Here is a 19,024-nt window from a genome sequence, read left to right as displayed (position 1 = left end):
AGAGGTCAATGAACAATCAATGGAGGAAGAGGAAACTGTGAGGTAACTTGACCAGCCGTTGGCTAAGAGAATGTGGCACTCTTGATATATACGTCACTTGCCCAAAGCTGTCTGTTCACTTCACGGCTACCGAGGACAATAATGGTACAGACCGTCTTCCGCCGTCATCGTCCCGCATCCGCACGCTCCCTGCCAGCTCGGCTTAGAGGAGGGTAGTCTGAGCTCACATGTTTGTGGAGCAAAACTGGGCCGAGACCAATGAGATGTCGAACCCCAACCTTAATCACATGTAATGTCGTTCGTTCGCGTTCGTTCGACCAAACATTCCAATTTGTTTCCCTTGCGGAAAGGGTAGAGCGGCGTGTTGCTCCCATCAAATAATTGCTGAGATGAGCCCGATGCCGCGTGTTGAGCTTTCTGGGCCTCGTCGGAAACATATGTAGTCTGCCTCGACCCTCCGACGTAACCGCACTTGCCGCCATATCGAATGAGAAGCTGTCTTGGCTCCAATACCACACCACTTGTGTACCTGGATCGTCCAAATATGTTGATAGCATCCAGGAACACCTTTTCTGGCAGTGTCCTCCATTGGAACCGGTGGTGGTGGTCCTTGATCGGCATTGAGACCGCGCTGCCCGTGCCAGCCGACAAAGATCAACTCAGTCCCATCACATTCTTTTAACCAGATCTACTATCATCTAAAGACCATTAACACACTCGCTGAGCCTCAGGAACCAAAGCCATAGCGCGATAGAACTATCGACTTTGAGTACGACTACCAGCAAGTCAACCACCCGAAGAATTCTCGACGACCTCGGATGACTTTGAGGATTGATATTTCACTCTTGCCTGCTGAAACGATCAGGATCCCTATTACTATGAGCATCATTATAGTAGCCGCAGTTCGAAAATCTAAGGCGATAAGGTGCGAAGAGTTGAGCAGGAATCGAATACCAGTCTTCTTGCAAAGCAACTTGACGACTTCAGCAACAAGTGCTCGAACGTTTTCCGCAAGAAATCAGCCTAGCAGGACTTGAAGAAGTGATATAACATCTCCTTCTGCGTCCTATTAGGCACGGCGGTAAAGATGAAAACTCTTCTACACGATGTAGATGTAGCCCAACAATACATACAACAATATATACATTATGAAAACAAGGCTGAATTGACGAACTATACTAGCTCTAACTGCGGGCCAGAAATATGCATGCCATCCTGAAATTCTGTTTGAACGATAAGCTGAAACTATGTCTGCGAATCTACGAACGAAGCACGCTACAGCCACGCGTATTATAGAATGGCGTCCAAATCGAATTCTCTAGGCCGGGCTTGTAAGATGTCTCAACTCTCTAGGGGACTAGAGGTATATATACCTTCTGACCCTCTAGAAGATGTAGCTCTACGTTCGTCGGACGCTATAGCGTAGTGCTTCTTTCGTATCTTAGGCAGTGAGCGCTAGGAAAAATAAAGTATAACTTCGAACAAACTGTCGAGTCTAATAGTCTCTAATGCCTATCTCTTAATCGATTATTTTAGCGGTAATTATAATTCTATTGCACTAATGTAACGTAACGTATCTCGTATACCGAGTCTTATAAAAGTAGCCTCTCGTATCTAGTTCCAGTTCCCTTCTAGAATAACGGTTCCTCTTCCGCCGTTCTATTCCTAGAAGATTATAAGTGTGCAATGATAACACCAGACAGAAAAAACAGTCTATGCAAGTTTCTAGATAATGCATAGCAAAAACGCCATTCTCATCATACATATGTAGCCCAGTATCAGGGCAAAATTTGGCCAAAGTCCGTTCCATCTCATATACCTACTACTTCTTTCTGTACACCCAAGCATGGTCTAAGAGCGATTTCCGCTATAAAGTATCTTGACCTTCAATTTCAGCTGCCCAAAGTCTAAGCGAGTGACAACGAGCTCGTTCTCAAATTCAGCAGTGTTCCCGTCCTTCTCCAAGTATCGCAAGGAAGACGAGAGACAAGGAAGGTTATAGAAGACAGTTAGGAAGGTGAATTCACCCAGAAGCTAAGCGGTCGTAGTTAGCTGCCCTGGAAGGAAGATGAGATTCTTGATCGTGCTTCCTTCTATAGCTGCAAATGTGGAAGCAATTAGAGAGAGAGAGAGATGCTTGAAAAGGCCTAAGGTCTTGGGGGCTGTGCAAGGGGATGTATTCTCCCCTTTTTTTTCTTTTTACTTATATGCTTGCTGTAAAGATGATTCTGGTAGCCGTGTCATGCAGAAGGAATCAAACCAAATCAATCAAGAAGCCAGAGCTCTCTTAGGAGAAGGTCGGTTGGTTTATGGGGAAAAGTTCACGTAGAAGCAGGATGTATGTACAGGGTGATGTAGATGTTTCTGACTATTGGTTGATCGTCACGCTCGGATTGGAGTCTTTTGTTCAAGCTGATGATCGAATTCTGATATCTACCGTGCTTGGTCTTTCAGCGATGCAAAAGAATATAGTTCATGTTCAGGACCCAGATTCCGCGCCAGATTCCTGCCAGTCTTCACACGCCCCTGCCCAGCATCAAGTAGTAGTGGCAAACAAAGTGGTCGGCAACGTGGCGATACTAGTTGAAGGCTTGCATCGAGTATGCAAACGTCAACTCAGAGTACAGAATTCCAGTAGACGGCTTCTGCGGAGTGCGAGGAAAGGCAAACTGGTTTCGTGACTCCATGGGACGGCTGCATAGCAGAACTCCGCAGAAGGTTTGCAAGAGTACTTGAACACGGTTGTTGATGTGGCCTTCGTCGCCACATGATATTGTAGCCATAGACCGCCCGACAAGATTCTTCTTTTTCTATCAAGTCTTTCTGAAAGATCTCCGCGATTACAGTTCTACTTCGTCAAATTTTCCATCTTCTGCAGGAGATTGAGGTGCCTTGCTTGCGCTTGGTCCAGGTTCATCGTCAGACTCTTCGTCACGGCTCTTGGCTTTCTCTGGCTCTTCCGCTTCGTGATCTTCCTCTTCCGAGTCGTCTGAGTCCGTTTCATCCACCGGCTTGGCTGAGGTGAAGTTCCCTTGGGCGTCCTGCTCTGCATCAGGATCCTCAGGAGACTTGAGCGGCGGCTGAGGTGCGCTCTGAGCGGCGACAGTCGCAGCTGCACCGCTCTCTTCGCCACGAGAGTGGGTGGGTCGCTCTGGAGTAGGCGGCGTATGCTCAATCCGAGGACTGTCCCGCATTGGCACGTTCGCGCTCGAGACACTACCTCGCTGCTGGTGCGTGCTAGGCCCCATTTGCCGAAGTTTGGGATCGGCATCCAAGTAGTATCCTCGAACACCCACAATCCTGCCTTCCCGCTCGCAACCTTTGACCCAGTCGGGCACCACTACGGGCACATTCATCTCGACTGCTTTCTCCCACGCCTGCCCGCGGGGTTCAGTACACACAAAGTGCGTGGTATCGATGCGCACAGTATCTATCATCTTCGCACCAATCTTGTTTACTGTCTCAGCCAAACTCTCCTTAAGTTGGCCGGGCATTATGCCTGGTGTTATCGTGATCCCATGTAGGTCCGTCATTTTGTGCGTCTTGATCGCAACCTTCTCGGAGCTGTACTGCCCTGCGCTGGTACGTAACACCAGGTGAAAGGTGTACTCAGTGTCCAGCGCAAGTCCACTGATCTTGGTGCTCATCTTGTCTCGTGGAATATTGCCGGCCTTGGTGCCATTGCGATACAGACTGAGACTGCGGAATTCCGCTGTGGCAAGATCGACTGGATCCCATTCCAGCACTATGCTCGTCTGCGTGGCATTGCGACAGCGAAGAACTGGTGGTGATGGCGATTTCGACCCAAATGTAGCGAAGATCTCGGACTGGAGTGCTGAGAATTTTTGGTCGGCGATTGATTCCGCCTCTTGATTTCTTGCGACATTGATATCGACGATGCTGCCAGACTGGATATCGGATGGGAGGAGAATCGACGGGAATTCGATCTGCAGTCAGAGCGCGTGAGTATAACCGCTGGCCGGATCATCTCATTGGCCTTCTCTGCTCACCAGACGTTTGTCCTCTGTCAGGAGCACCGCCACTCCAGCATCGACTTTCCCTACCGTAAGCGACACCAACATCTTGCTTCGTGTTGTGAGAGCTTACAATAATGCAAAGTCAATGGCGACCTACATTCGATTTCACGAGAACGCGGTTGGCTTGCGGAGAGGACCTGCCTCCGAGCCAATGAACAGTTGCAGAGCACAGCTTTCACATGCTTGGTGCTGATCATGGAACAAGTCCAGCTCTCTTCGCTATATGTCTAATTGCAATACAAGCGCGAATAGCACATCCTCCCTCCCTTCGCTGCAATATTTAACTAATGCCTTGCAGTTCTCTTCAACGCCTCCACTAGCGGTTGACCATATTGCTTTCTCAACATGATGCTGCCCCGACACAACTTCTTCAGCTCTACTCGTTCCACTAGAGCCACGTGTGATATCTTCATGAGTAAGCCATGGTAGCCGATAGTCCAAGGTTGAGTTTCATAACAGCAACCCAAAGCGAATAATCCGATCACTAGTTCGACTCTCGAATGTAGGAAACCCCAGATGCGAGTGCCGAAGCAGTATTAGTCAGATACGTCTGAGACTATAGCTCTTTGCTCAATAAAGGAATCCCTTGCCCACATAAATATGTGAACATCCGCCCTCACAGCGCAAACCTTCCAAGGTCTAGTAGTCGAGCAATGCCTTTATTCTTCACCAACCCGTGTCAAGAAAAGTGCAAAGATAAAGCCGAATTCGAAGAGCATTCCTTTAAGCTAGTGGAATGCTGCACTTACACCCAGTCGCGGTCGAAGCCAAAGTATCTTATAATCGCGGGCGAAAACTTCGGGTCGTCAAGTGGATGCTACGTATCTCGCTGCAGTCGCATGATGTGCATTAAGCACTCGTACTTTACGCCCTCTAACCTATTCATATTCACTCTATGCTCTTTACACTCTCTGAATTGAGGCGTATTATCCGGAAGTCGATCGTGTTTTCGAGGGTACGGAGAGGAGGTTCTGATTCATCGGCGACCTGGATATTCGAGCTTCGGTACAGTTTCAAGGCTGTTGTCGTATCGCGGAAGATTCCTGTTGTGTGGACATAGCGAAAGTCGGTCCCGTGTGATAGTGTGTTGTGTCAAATACTGTTATGCATGACAAGCACATTCGATGAACTCCGGTAGAATAAGGGGACGTTGCAGTGGCTATACATGGAGAGGAAGCGGACCTGAGGCCGAACGATGTAACAAAGAAAGCCAAGAGGTTGCATTCCGATCGACAGGCACCGACAACTTCACGTTTATTCTTCTTCTCTTGCAATCTATTTCTCCTCACTCACTCTTATGTGCTGGACAACGGCTACCTATATGTTAAGTTCAAAACCCACTGACGTCGAAGCTGGCGTCGGGCGTTCTGCAAGATGGCGCCTTGAACACACACCTTCGCGAAGTGGCTGCTACGGGAACCACTGTCTTGTTCACTTCTATATTTTTTGTCCTGCTAACTTTGCTAGTTAGTGGCAGTGAGCCACCCTCTGACCTCGTCAACCTATTCATTTGAAGGGACTCAAGATGTCTAAAAATGCAAAGCTGAGCTGATGAGTGCGACGTGGTCACCGGCCTTCGCCCCGGCGTCTCTCGGATTCTGTTCTCAAACTATCGCAATCATCCGAGGCTCCTGCCACTTCTGATCGTCAAGTTGCTAGATAATATTCTCCGGTTCTATCCCTAGCCGGGGAGAATATCATGCCGAGGCGCTTAAGAGGTTTGCAGCATGAAGCTGCGTTGCCTCGGATCGCACGACCCATCGCGATGAATCCCAAGCAAGACCGGGCATTCTGGAAACACGAACGTGATCGCACGAGGTCACTCATGACTTTCGCGTCCGAATGCGGTCGATGTATGAGCTGGTCCGGGACCACTACACTTCTCTTCTGCACCTGATGAGGGGCAAGCCTTCATCTCGGCTCGTAGCTGGTTCCACTCATGGAGCAAGATGTGCCATGAGATATCACGCCATGAGTGACTAAGCATGTCAAGGAGTGCATACTCCCTTGAGCTGGCTTTGGGCGGCACTTATCTCGACATGAAGCGGCACCGGAAGGGTATCGCAACGGCGAGAGGAGTTTGGCGGTACCAGATGCACGTGGCTATTATCCTCGCGCTGCAACGAGTCAGATGAGCAGAGGCAGAGCGTCATCAGGTTGTGTCGCGAATTTTGGGAAGAGGGGAAGATTAATGTGAAAGCCTACCGGCCACGCCGTCTGCAGGCGCTCATTTTGGGTGTTTAGGTTGAGCGCTGGGCTTGAAGCTGGCGTGGCAGTTGCTGCTCAGAGTGCGTTTACCTCGCCGCCGGTGGATCGGTAGAATAACGATACCTTAAAAGATGCTACCGGTTTTCATTCTTCTTCTTAACCGCTTTTTAAGGTAAACAAATCGGTAGATAACTCGGTGGTAATAATACAGGCTTATATAGCACTATATTCGAGGTCGCGTGCTATCTACCGAAAACGCGCTTTTAAACCGGGTTTTTAGTAGACGCTTATACCTACCTAATATAGCATACCGCGCTCGGACGACGCTATAGTAATTAATTACAATCTACCGACTATATCTACCTAAATAGTATATAAACAACTTAGTAGAAAAGCGGTAGAAAATAAGAGGTAGAATAATCGGTAGATTAGCCTATATAAACGATATCTACTAGCGGCGAGGTAAACGTACTCTTAAGATAGAATAACAGAATAGTAGCGTAGAATGTGCCGGCTCTAAACTAGATGTTCGATTTTAGATTCTATCTGCGAGGTAGACGAATAGCTATTTATAATTGTCCCTAGATTTTAGCGTACTACTCTATAGGCTAGCGCTACTAAACCTTATAGGCGTACGCCCGATAGTAGGTATAACCGATTCTAGGTAATTACAGCCTTAGCTAAGGTAACGATTAGGGTTAAGAAGGAGGGTATTCTTAGCGCTATAGACTATCTAATTAGTCGACTAAATAGATAGAGGTTAACTATAATATTAATAAGTATTATATTACTAGCACTATAGGCCTATATATAGTCGCTACCGCTGCCGCTATCGCTGTCTCGCTACCGCTGTCGCTGTCGCTATCTCGCTACCGCTATCGCTATCGCTATCGTTCTATACTAGTCTCTTCTTACTACTTTAATATTAATTAGAAGTCCTTCTCTTACCCTATATCTTACGTATAGCGTCGTCGTTGTCTATCTAGTTAAATTAAGAGGCTACTAATGCCTCTAATCTAAGGTCTATAATACGTAACGGCTGCTAGAGTATTATAAGGTCGATAACTAGTATATCGCCTATTAAATCTACCTCTTTAATAGAGCCTATATCGAGAGGCTAAGCCGACTGTATATTTAACTATATATCGCGGCTGCGATTAACGCGCTTCTTCGAAGGTAATAGTCGGAAGGGTATTAACTAAGCGGGTAATACAAATAAGGCCGCTAGAACGCGTAAAAGTAAGGCCGCTACGCGTCTATTCGGCACTATATTAGGCGCCGCTTAGAAGGTTATTAATCGAGTTAGAGTCGTCGGCTGCGCTAGAAGGTATAAAGTCTACTACCTCTGCCTTAGCCGTTTACCTATAAAAGTAACCTTAGGCGCGCCGCTCTCGTAGTAGTTAGTAATCGAGTAGTTAGTAAGGCTATATAGCGTATCCTTAACTTTGCGAAGGAAGCCGCGTATATAGCCGTCTCGTACTACTAGATTAACTGTCTTATCGTCGCGAATACGATAGAAGTATTAAGAAAGGCCTTCGGCGGCCTCGTTATAGTACGACCTTAAATTATAAAGATATAGGTCTCCTATAGTCTATAGCTTCCGCGTGTCTTCGTAGCCTTCTAGCTATAATTAATCGCTGTCTTTATCTATCTAGTATTATGCAACCTTTATAGAATTATAGCCTATATATAGGTTAATATACGCCTATTGCTAATAAACCGTAAAGGGCGTAATAAACAGGTAGAACCTAAGTATATAATAGTAGGGGAGGTAGTATTAAAACTATAGAAGGCAATTATAATAGGCAGGTTGTCTATTATTATATATTACTATTCTAGGGTATATAGGCAGTCCTTTTGCCTTATATTTATCTATAATAGCTAGTTGCCTTCTAATATAATCCTATACCGCTAGAGGCTATAGCTTCTCGAAGAGGGCTATCTATTTAATTTTCTAGTACTACGTAGATTTGCCGACCTATTTAAGCTATTATTGCGCCTTCTACTATTAACGGCCGTTAATAGTAATTAGCGTTACTATAGTGCTATATATAGAAAGCTAGACGAGGTTCTTCTTGTCGTTATATTTAATAGCGTTATAATAGCCTTCTAGGGGCGAAGTCGTCTGTATTTGCATTAGAAGTAGGTTACTTAGCCTCGCCTAGGTTGCCTATAAATAGGACTTCTTACGCTAGTTATTATTAAGGTATTTAATCTGCTTGTCTAACGCGCTAGAGGCCTATAGAGAGACTGCTATAGCGTCGATTATATCTATAACCTCTTAATTACTACGAGCGTAATATATAGCGTAAGAAAACAGCCGCTACGCCTATAGATATTTGCTTTTAGGGAAGTGCCGTAGGAAGGTCTCCTTCGTATACCTTTAATAGAGGTATATAGTAATCGAATAGTTATTAAATGCAAGCCTTACCGTACGCTATTCTTATATAGAGTCGTCTATAATAGCGAATAGCGGGTTCTATATAGGTGCCTACTTCTTAATAATTCGAAGCCCGGCTTTAATTAGCTTTGCACGCTAAGACTATAGTAATAAGTGTCTAGCCGGCATCTAGGACTTAAAAGCGTTACGGACGTGTATTATAAAGAGGTAGAAACGATAGTCGCTAGTACCGTATATCGCATTAAAGAGAAATAGCTAAGAAGGTAGTTATTAGTATAAGAAGGGTATGTTAGTAGGTAGATAGGGTAGTAGTAGGTACGAGTAGTATTCGATAAGGAGCTAGAAGGGGAGGGAGGAAGGCAGGCAAGTTAGCCTACTGCTAAGCGCCAAGCCCTGCCTAAGGCATCGAGACCCTAGCTTTACTCGAGCCCGGTTATATACTAATTACGTGTAACCTCTTTAGTCCTAATATACGCTTCCCTTCTAAAGGCCGCGCCCTCGTAGCCGGTCTTTGTTCTAGCCTTAACCTCTATTACTGCTAACTTAGCAGGTCTAATAAGTCGCTTAGTCCGCGCTAAATCGAACGCATAACTACCGATTATGTAACTATATCAAACTTTACCTCTAAACAACACAATGTACAACTCTAACTGCGCTATCTCTATATATAATAAACTATAAAGTAATATATATCTATAAGAATTAAGGGCTATCGACTAATTATAATACGAGCGCGTCTTCCCTACTATAATAGGTAGACGTACGAGGTATTGCAGCACTGCCTCCGTTCTAAGTAATGTCGTACGAGTTCTTTGCGTCTACTCTAATAGACCTAGAAATGTCCGCTCCGAGGGTTTGTCCGTTCCGAGGGTTGTTCTTATTATTACGAGGGCTATTATTTACTATCGTAGTTTCGCTAGCCCAAATTAGTTAGGTTTAGTAGCCTTTAAGTATTAACTAATTATATCTTTTTAAAAAACTTAGTTCTTCTAGTTTCTATAGGTAAAGGCTATTGTAAGTATAGTAGTAGAGGTTCGCCTCGCTTAAAGGATCGGAAAGATTAAGGAGTAACCTATTATCCGCAAGATCGACCCCGGCTAGCTTAGCTCTATAGTTTTGCCCTTAGTTAGTCTATTAGTCGCTTAATCTTTTAACTTAGTCAAAGTTTTGACTTAGCCTTAAAGTTTTAATTAAACCTTTAATAGGCTTAAGGCTTTAATCAAAGTTTTGATTAAGGGTGCCTTAGGCTCGTAGTATAGGTAAGGTTGTGTCTGTAGGCGTAGCAATAATAGCAAGTAATGTTAACAATAATAGCGCTAGTCGTCTTAGCGCCAACTTTACCTTGCTTTCGATTTCCTTCTTTGACTAATAACACACTCCGCAACACTATTACTAATATAGTCGCGCCGGCTATATCGTCTTCGCCGATTGCCTAGGCCTCGAGGCCTTAATAGAATAAGGGAACAAGAGGGGGACCTATAGGGCGCGTTAGTAAAGAGGTAGAGTCCTTAAAAGAGCATGCGATTAATTAATAGACGCGTCGTAGCGCGCCTAGTATAGTCTTATTGTCCTAGTTTGCTAGCCTCTAATTAGTTAGCTAATAGCACCCCGGGGGTAGTATTGTTCCTAGGCGACATTATAGGCCCTTAGCCTTCTTCTTGTTCTTTATACTAGTCTAATACTTATCTAACAACTTAGTTATATCCTTAAACGAGTCTTCGGCCTCCTACGAGTCCTATTTAGGTAAATAGCCTTGCTATCTTAGGAGGTACTCCTTCTTGCCTCGCCTAGTCCGATAATCTAGGATACGTTCTATAGACTATAGCTCTTTACTATCCGCTAGTATGTCTTCGTATTTAGTAAAGGCTTCATCCCCCTCGCGTAGGTAATATAGCTTAAGGAGGGATACATAGAAGGTGTTATAGATAGTATAATAAGGAGGAAGCTATAACTAATAGGCCTATGCGGAGGAGCCCTTAACTTCTCGAATGCGGAATAGACTAATATACCTTAGTACTAGTTTAGGGCGTGTTTTGCTATTAGGTAACGGGTGTTTGCGGATATAGAGGTTCTTCGTACTAAGTATAACTATATCGCCTTGTTTGAAGGTTATTAGCGTATAGTGTTTGTTATAGTAGGCCTTCTAATAGGCCTAGGCCTTTGCTAGTTTGTTAGCTATTATAGCGTGAATTTCTCGCATCTTTTGAACCCTCTTAATAGCCGCTAGCGTCTTAGGTATTAGTACTTAACGCGCTTCCCTTTCCTTACGCTCGGCCTTGAGCGAGGTAAATAGGTCTTATAGTAAGGCGGCGTTCTAGCCTATTATAGCTATATATAGTAAAACCTTAGTAGATAAGTGTACACTGTTGTTGTATACGAATTCTATAGGCTATAGGAGATTAACCTAGTTATTAGGGTTCTTATTAATGTAGCTGCGCAGGTACTGCTATAGCGTAGCATTCTGCCTTTCGGTTTAACTATCTGTTTATAGATAGAATGCTATAGACAGGCGATGCTTGAGTCTTAGCTGCAGGCAAATCTCACTCTAATAATAAGATATAAATGTCGAGCCTCGGTTAGAGACTATCCCTTTAGGGGTCCCCTAATAGGTATAGAAGATGTTAGTCTATAGCGCCTTTGCTATATTAATAGCAGTCTAATCCTTGCGCGCCGGGATATATCGAGCGCCCTTAGTAAACCGGTCTATAACGACTAGGATAGCGTTAAAGATGTCTTTGCTTCCTCTTCGCTTAGTAGGGGGAAGACCTATAATAAAATCTATTATAAGCTCTATAAATGGCTTATAAGGGATTAGCAATAAGGACAACTCGCTAAAAGGCTAATACTTTAGTGCCTTAACTCGTTAATATACAGTATACGTGTTTACGTAGTCCTTTATGTCCCGCTTACTATTTAGCTAGTAGTATATGCGCGATAGTAGCTCGTGCGACCTCTCTATGCTATAGTAACCGGCAAGCTTACTATTATAGTGTCGCTTAAGAAGTTCTTATCGGATCGAATATTTAGCGGGGACATAGTATCTGCCCTTGAACTTTAAATAACCTTTATTATCGATCGACTAATTGTTACTCTTACTAGATCGAGTCTTTCGCCTACTTATAAGCTTGTCTATACGTTTAGTAGCAAAGGCGTCCCTCTGCTAAGCCCGTAACGGCTTATCTATAAACGATTGACTATCCCTATTTACAAGGTTATTTAATAGTACCCTTACTATTAAACGAGGTACGTATTATATGCATCTAATAGTACTAGTAGCCGGATTAACTGCATTAGTGCTATCGCTATTACTATATATTGCGATATCGACTAGAGAGTTATTATAACTTCTCCTATCTATATCCTTAGCCCTTGCCTTAATACGCACTATTAATATAGTAAGAGTATTAACATACTTTAAGCCGTCGCGGAGTCCGGTAAGCCGCTTATCCTACGCGTACTTATTAATAATACGGGCTATAGCAATCTTATGCTATAGGGTTAGAAACAATGAATTAATAGATTGCTAAGTCCCGCTATCGTAATTAGGTCGCCTCGATAGGCTATTAGCAGGGTTGCTTACGCCTAGCCGATATAATATATTAAAATCAAACCTAGCGAGGTAGACGGCCTATCTAGCCTATCGACCTATAACTCTAGTAACCTTAGTAATGCTACGGAGGTTGTTATAGTCTATATAGACCTGTATCGTATATTAGGCCCTATCGAGGTAATGCCTCTAATGCTTAAAGGCCTCGACAATAGCTAAGAGCTCTTGCTCGTAGGTCTCGTAGCGACGCTTAGTATCGATTATCTTCCTCGAGAAGAAGGTAATCGGGTGCTAGTAATAGTTATTATCTGATTGCTAGGATATAATAGCCGATATAGCGAACTGTAAAGCGTTAGTCTCAATTCGGATCTACTTGTTTAGTACGAAATAGTGTAATAAGGGGACTTTAGTGAAGCGCTACTTTAGACCGTTAAAAGCGGCTTGTGCTCTGTTAGTCTATTTGAACTCTCTAGATAGATTAGCCTTAGTTTTAGTAAGTTCCGTTAGTAGCATTACGTGCCGCGAGTAACCTTCGATAAATCGACGGTAGAAGTTAGCAAAACCTAGGAATAATTGAAGCTCTTTAATACTAGTAGGTGTTAGCTATTTAGTAATAGTCTTAATTCGATTAGGATTAGCCTTAACACCCTTAGTTAACACGAGGAAGCTAAGGAAAGACACCTCCTTAGTAGCAAAGGTATATTTAGAAGGCTTGCAATATAGGCTATAGGCCCGTAGGCGGTCGAGGACCTTTCGTACTATAGCCTAGTATTCTACAATGTTAGGTAAGTGCGTATAAACTAGGATGTCATCTAGGTAAACTATATAGAGGTAATCTAATAGGCCTAATAGGGCCCGATTAATATAGGACTAGAATGTTATAGGGGCGTTTGCTAGCCTAAATAGTATAACTAGATACTCGAAATAGCTATAGCGGGTACGGAAGGCTGTTTTCTATTTATTACCCTTACGGATGCGGATGCGATAGTATGCATCCTTAATATCTAATATAGTATAGTAGTAAGCACTAGAAAGGCGATCGAGGGTCTTATTAATAAAAGGAAGTAGATAGCGATCTTTAATAGTAGCAGCATTAAGCCTACGATAATCGACATAGAGGCGCAGGCTACTATCCTTCTTTAGTACGAACAGGATAGGGGCACTAGCAGGGCTGTTACTGTACCGTATCCGGCTATTAGCTAGGTTTTCCTCTAGGTACTTACGCAATATAGTAAGCTCTCGTTTACTAAGGTTGTAAAGGGGTCTAAAAGGGACCTCTTTGCCCTCTATAATATTAATCTTATAATCCGTCTCTTTGAATATAGGCAATGTCGATGCTAAGTAGTGTTTAAACACATTAATATAGGTCTCTCGAATAGGTTCTAGTATACGCTTAAGCTGTTTAGGATCTATACCATTAGGGGGCACTAGTTTATCGTTATTACTACCGAGCAGGTCGGCAGTTAGATTAGCTAAGGCGGGAGTTAGGTTGCTAATAAACAGGACCCTAATATTATTAGGACACTCGCTAATGTCGATGTGTTTAATGTCCTCTTTCCTAGCGATTCCAAATCGCTATTATTAACTACCTAAGTCTATAACTATAGTATAGTACTTAAGAACAGGGTTGCTAATAACAATGTCGGATAGGAGGCTATCTATATCTACCGCGTAGGCAGTGAAGTTTAGTAGGCGTTCATTTCCGAGGTCGTCCTTTAGAGCTATATAGATATAGTAGGCTCCGTAGGTTAAGTGCCGAGCGTTATTAAACTAAGTAAGGGTTAGTAGGTCAGTCCTAGGCAGTTATCGAAGGTCTAATTGCTTAGCTAGGCGATAGCTAATAAGGGCACTAACTGAATTTCCTAGGTCTAGCGTAACCTTAGTTCTATAATTGTTGCTATACGAGTCCGATACGAGACAGGTACGTATAATAGCTAGCACAATGTCGATAGTCTTACGCCGTACAAGGCTAACAGTTAGTGCGGCGCTTACTCTTTTTTCGAAGGACCGACAGGGGTAGCATTAGCGGCTAAAAGGTGCTTACGGTACTTAGCGGCAGTACGGTCGATTCGGGCCTAATCCTTAGGTTTGTCGCATTAGCCTAGTAGATAGCTAGTACTATTACAGTTAAAGCACTTTAACCCGGTTAGTAGACTGCCGTAGCTGTTGTTATTATTAGCAGAGCGGTTAGCATTATAGGGATACGAGCCCCTTCTACGGCCCCTGTCGCGGCCTCCTCTATATAGCCGTCGGCTACGGCCTCTTCTACGGTCGTTACTGTTCCTATTGTTAGCATTGTTGTTATAGTAGGAACCTTGGTTTCCTCCGCGGCTACTACGATTGCCGCGGTTAGTACTAGCTAGTCGGATCCTCGATTCTAGTCGTTATTAGAGCTAAACAGCCCGTTCGGCTGTTTCTACTTCGACTATGAATTAAATGCGCGTTAGATTGGCCTATTCGAATACACGACGGCGGTCCAATTTAAGGATAAGCTCCTACCTAAGTTTTAGGCGTATCTTAGAGATCTATATAGAATTAGTCTTAGCCGGGAGATCGTCCTCGAGGGTCTTTAAATAGGCCTTAAATAAACGAGCCGATTAATTAGTCTTTTGTTTAGCTCGAAGGTACTAGTCCTAAGCATGTTGTTGCCTTAGTATAGGGTTTCTAAGGGTGTCTAGTATAATAGTCTTATAGGTCTGCTACTAAACAGCGGTCTAGTTAGTAAGGGAGTCGAAATAGTTATCCTAGGTGCGTTTTAGATCTCTATTAATATATTATATAGTATAGACGACTAGTAAGTAGTTATCTAGAAGGGCCCTTAGTGCGTTTCGCTAGTTAAGCTTACAATTACGTATGTAATCGTTGTATTGCTTTCGACTAGAGCCGTTAAATACGGTACAGTCCTTAAGTTTAGCATCCTTCTTTTAAGTAGGGACGGGTAGAGGAGGACTTGTTATCGTTAGCTTAGCATTAGTTGTTAGGGCTTCCTATAGGCGGCGAATCTCGAGGAGATTATCCTTTAGCTGTTGTTCTTAATATAGGGCAGTAAGCCTGTTTTAAGTAGCTTCCTAAAGTCTCGCTACTAGCTAGGGGCTAAAGGCTAGTTAGCTATATCGACGATTGACAATGTTGTTAAGAATATCGTTAACAGGCAATTCTAGATTATTACCTAGGATTACAGGTTCTTCTTTAGTAGGTCCTATAGTAGGCTCTTCGGCAGGAGGCACTTTAGTAGGTACTTTAGTAGGCACTTTAGCGGGAACTGTGCTACTAGCGTTGTTATTGCTAGCGCTGCTAGCGGCAGCACGGTTGTTGTTTCGTAATAAACCGGCTATTATAAGGGGCGACACTAATAATATATTGTTAGCCCCTAAGATACGAATATAGCGGAATTAGTAGATATCGGCCTAGTATGCTTGACTTAGTATAATAGGCCGTATAGAAGGCCTTGCTTAATAATTAGTACGGTTGTTTCGATAGAATAGTACGTATAGGTCCCGTTCTTCGGGCGCAATATAGTTAGATTAGTCTTTATTCGTAGCTATACCGCTAAAAGCTTGAAATAAGGACTATCTAGCTACTACCCTTAGAGGGTAGATCGAATACTATATGAGAAGGGTATGTTAGCAGGTAGATAGGGTGGTAGTAGGTACGAGTAGTATTCGATAAGGAGCTAGAAGGGGAGGGAGGAAGGTAGGTAAGTTAGCCTACTACTAAGCGCCAAGCCCTGCCTAAGGCATCGAGACCCTAGCTTTACTCGAGCCCGGTTACATACTAATCACGTATAACCTCTTTAGTCCTAATAATTAGCGGTTATTATAGAAATTTAAAGTTAGGAAGAAAGCCGGAAAGTTAATGCCTTAGGCATCTATAGTAAAACTATAGCAACTTATATCTCTAGCAATCTCGTATTTAAGCAGTGCACGCTACTATTTTATATACTAAACGATTCCCTTATATATATGTCCGTCTATACGGACCGAGATAGCCTTATAAAGAATAGGTAAGTCGTATTAGTCGTCCTTAATTAAAGCTAGTTAACGGTTAAGGTTATTAAGCTATAGCTAGGGATTGCCCTTCTTAGCTAGGGTAACTCGTTTCGGATTAACTATATACGGCGCCCTTATAATACCTTTACTTATATACTTCGCGCCTATATTAGTAAAATGCTTCTTATTAGGCCCTTACTATAGTATATAGATTACAGCTGCTATCTTGTTTTTGTAAGGGTTAGTAGCTAAGCAGTAAGAATGTGCACAAAACTTTAAACTAAACTAAAGGGAGTACTAAATCAATATAGCTACTATCTATATAAGACGAACTATAAAGAAAGGAAGAAGGGTGCCTTAGAGGGAGAGCCCCTTCCTTAGTATTCCGCCCTACGGCCGTCTAGCGCGTCCGACGCGTAAGCGTAAGTACGTATGTCCTACTTGTCCGCTATCTCGCAGCGCCTTTGTCTCCTAGCTAACTAGCGTAGCGCGCGTATACGAACTCGTTTAACCGCTCTTAAGTAAATATGTTTCTCCTAGCTCTTCCCTGCCTTCCGGTTCCTTCCTACTACTCGGATCTGTCCTACGACTCTATATATCTCGCTTGCTATCGTCCGTATATATATACGCGTAGTTTAGTATAGTCCCGTCGTTCGTATATTAATATATAACGTATTGTTCTACTATATACGGCCTCCGCGGGAGTCCCTAAGATGTTACGTTATACGGCTAAATAGGCGGCTAACTAGGCGACCCGGGCGTCTTAGGCGACCTAGGCGTCTTAGGCGACCTAGGCAACCTAGGCTAACTAGGCGACCTGCTTCGCTAGGGGCCCCTACTACTAAGGCAACTTAAATCCGACATTACTTTATAGTATAGCGGCTAGCTTGTAGGACTTGTCGGTGCTTTCTAGGCAGCTACTATAACAGTAGCCCCCCCCTCGTTCTACGTAGAGTTCCTACGACGCTAAAGGAGGTCCGTATATAATAGGTGCTAGTATTCTTGTCCTAGTTCGGGTCGGAGACCTTAATCTAAATTCTATTCGTACGCTTCTCGGAGAAAATATTCCGGGACAGCTCCTTCTATTATCGTATAGTCGGTATAGTCTCGTAGGAATTCCTCGATTACTTTGCGGGCGAAGATAATATAGCGTAGAGGTTCCTAGGTCGTATCCTCGTCTAAGTACCCCTCCTATTGTACCTCTCCCTACGGCCTAGGAGGGTTGAGATTTCCGAAGTTTGTATTACTAAAGCTCTATCCGATAATCGCCCGCACTATGCCTAAGGCAGATTCCGGCTCGTCTTCGGCCTAATCGGTAGCCTCGGTAGCTTCCGGTATCGGCGGGATGTCTTCGGGGTCCGCGATTTCTCCGGCGGTTCTTAGGTTAACAACGTATTTAACCGGGTAAATATTAAGATTTTCTAGGAGATCTAGTTCGTATACGTGTATACCGATTTTCTTTACAATTCGGAAGGGTCCTAGATTTTTCTAGTCGAGCTTTTTCGAAGGTCGGTTAGTTCTAATATATCGTAAGTTAAGGTAGACGTAATCTCCGACCTAGTAATCTAGCGCGGCGCGTCTACGCTAATTAGCGTAGTGCTCGTATACTTCTTAGGTATACCTTATCTCGTCCTAGAGCTCTTAGTAGGTCTAGGCTATTTAAAAAGCGAAGGTATCGGCGTCTCTTTCCGGATCGTTTGCCGGGGGCTCTAGTTCGATCTCTATTAGTTCTATACCGGTTCGAGGGTGAAATCTAGTAGAGGCGTAGAACGGCGTAGTCTAAGTTGTAGCCGACTCCTAATTGTTAATAGTAAATTTAATAGAAGGCGTTAATCTTAGCTAGTCGTTTTAGTAGTAATTATAGAAGTACCTAATAATTTACTCGATCTACGTATTAGCCTATTCGGTTTGCCCGTCGGTCTGCGGGTAGTAAGCCGTTAAAAGGCGCGCTTAAATTTTCAATCGTTCGTAGAGGCGCTTCTAGAAACGGGCAACGAAATTCGGGCCGCGATTAGATACAATTAATTTAGGTAGGCCTATATCTTTCTATACGTCCTAGTAGAAGACCTAAGCCGTATTCTTTGCGGTTAGGCTGCGGGTATTTAATACCTTCTTGCGTTTCGTAAGGCGGCAAACTACGACTAGTATATTTTAAAACTAGAGGCCGTCAAAGTCGGATCCTTTCGGTAGGCCTATAATAAAATCTATTGAAATGTATTACTATAGTCGTAGAGGGACTTTAAGAGGTTTTAGTAGCCCTTACGGCTTACGCGTGTCTGCTTTCGCTCTACGGTATACTACGCAGTTCTTAACGAATCGGTCGACATCTCGGTATAGATTAGGCTAGTAGTACTACTTCCGGAGCTAAGACAATATCTTAGCTCGACCGGGATATGCTATTCCGAGAGGGTTGTAAGCGGAACGTATAATCTAGTCGCGTAAATCTTCGAAATCCGGGACGTAGAGGGTATTTCTAAATATTGTATAAGGTACTCGCGGTAGAGTTCTACGGAGCTCGTACTTCGAGAGAGAAACATTCTCGTATAACTGCTCCTCGTTCTATAAAGCTTGAATTAGACCTTTAGTAAAAGCGTCTTCGGCGTATGCTATCGTAAGCTGCTATTCAAGCTAGGTAGGTTCGAGGAGGTCCTATACTTCCTCTTCGCTTTCCTAGTCGCTATCTAAGCTTTCTAAACTTATATCTTCGTCGTCTAAGCTATTATTATCTCCGAGAAAGGCGGGAGCAGCTATTAGTATAAAGGATGCTACGAGAGGCTCTAGGCCGGTAAAGTCGTCTCCGAGGAGCTCGTATAGTTCCTAGCTAAGGTTATACTCCTTAAGG

The 19,024-nt window shown here is 43.7% G+C and overlaps 5 protein-coding genes across 5 annotated transcripts; 3 read left to right on the top strand and 2 right to left on the bottom strand.

Moving 5' to 3' along the window:
• Positions 1 to 16: 16 nt before the first annotated feature.
• Positions 17 to 744, bottom strand: MYCFIDRAFT_169119 (uncharacterized protein; the record flags this gene model as incomplete). Its single annotated transcript, XM_007922575.1, has 7 exons — positions 17 to 62; positions 98 to 107; positions 138 to 222; positions 246 to 278; positions 319 to 444; positions 473 to 658; positions 718 to 744. 7 exons carry the CDS (start codon positions 742 to 744, stop codon positions 17 to 19), a joined length of 513 nt encoding a protein of 170 aa, XP_007920766.1.
• Positions 745 to 818: 74 nt separating this feature from the next.
• MYCFIDRAFT_169118 (uncharacterized protein) lies at positions 819 to 1,219 on the top strand (the record flags this gene model as incomplete). The annotated part of the gene is made up of 4 exons (XM_007922574.1): positions 819 to 902; positions 941 to 993; positions 1,023 to 1,041; positions 1,088 to 1,219. The coding sequence occupies 4 exons, from the start codon at positions 819 to 821 to the stop codon at positions 1,217 to 1,219; spliced, it is 288 nt and encodes a 95-aa protein (XP_007920765.1).
• A 467-nt stretch (positions 1,220 to 1,686) lies between these two features.
• On the top strand, positions 1,687 to 2,771 carry MYCFIDRAFT_169117 (uncharacterized protein; the record flags this gene model as incomplete). The annotated part of the gene is made up of 12 exons (XM_007922573.1): positions 1,687 to 1,711; positions 1,741 to 1,849; positions 1,897 to 1,915; positions 1,944 to 1,995; positions 2,032 to 2,041; positions 2,074 to 2,107; positions 2,153 to 2,164; positions 2,223 to 2,239; positions 2,274 to 2,319; positions 2,349 to 2,570; positions 2,602 to 2,652; positions 2,703 to 2,771. 12 exons carry the CDS (start codon positions 1,687 to 1,689, stop codon positions 2,769 to 2,771), a joined length of 666 nt encoding a protein of 221 aa, XP_007920764.1.
• A 429-nt stretch (positions 2,772 to 3,200) lies between these two features.
• On the bottom strand, positions 3,201 to 4,082 carry MYCFIDRAFT_4426 (uncharacterized protein; the record flags this gene model as incomplete). The annotated part of the gene is made up of 2 exons (XM_007921439.1): positions 3,201 to 3,947; positions 4,011 to 4,082. Coding segments are annotated over 2 exons (819 nt in total), but the record flags the coding sequence as incomplete, so codon positions are not given.
• Positions 4,083 to 4,932: 850 nt separating this feature from the next.
• On the top strand, positions 4,933 to 15,341 carry MYCFIDRAFT_169115 (uncharacterized protein; the record flags this gene model as incomplete). The annotated part of the gene is made up of 14 exons (XM_007922572.1): positions 4,933 to 4,960; positions 4,992 to 5,058; positions 5,098 to 5,121; positions 5,154 to 5,171; positions 5,209 to 5,336; positions 5,367 to 5,461; positions 5,505 to 5,564; positions 5,594 to 5,688; positions 5,754 to 5,842; positions 5,898 to 6,012; positions 6,034 to 6,136; positions 6,174 to 6,273; positions 6,302 to 6,325; positions 15,331 to 15,341. 14 exons carry the CDS (start codon positions 4,933 to 4,935, stop codon positions 15,339 to 15,341), a joined length of 957 nt encoding a protein of 318 aa, XP_007920763.1.
• Positions 15,342 to 19,024: the final 3,683 nt, after the last annotated feature.

Source organism: Pseudocercospora fijiensis, assembly GCF_000340215.1.
Source record: "Pseudocercospora fijiensis CIRAD86 unplaced genomic scaffold MYCFIscaffold_1, whole genome shotgun sequence".
NCBI lineage: Eukaryota > Fungi > Ascomycota > Dothideomycetes > Mycosphaerellales > Mycosphaerellaceae > Pseudocercospora > Pseudocercospora fijiensis.
The sequence above is the reverse complement of the archived record's forward strand: the minus strand, read 5'-3'. Positions and strand labels throughout refer to the sequence as shown.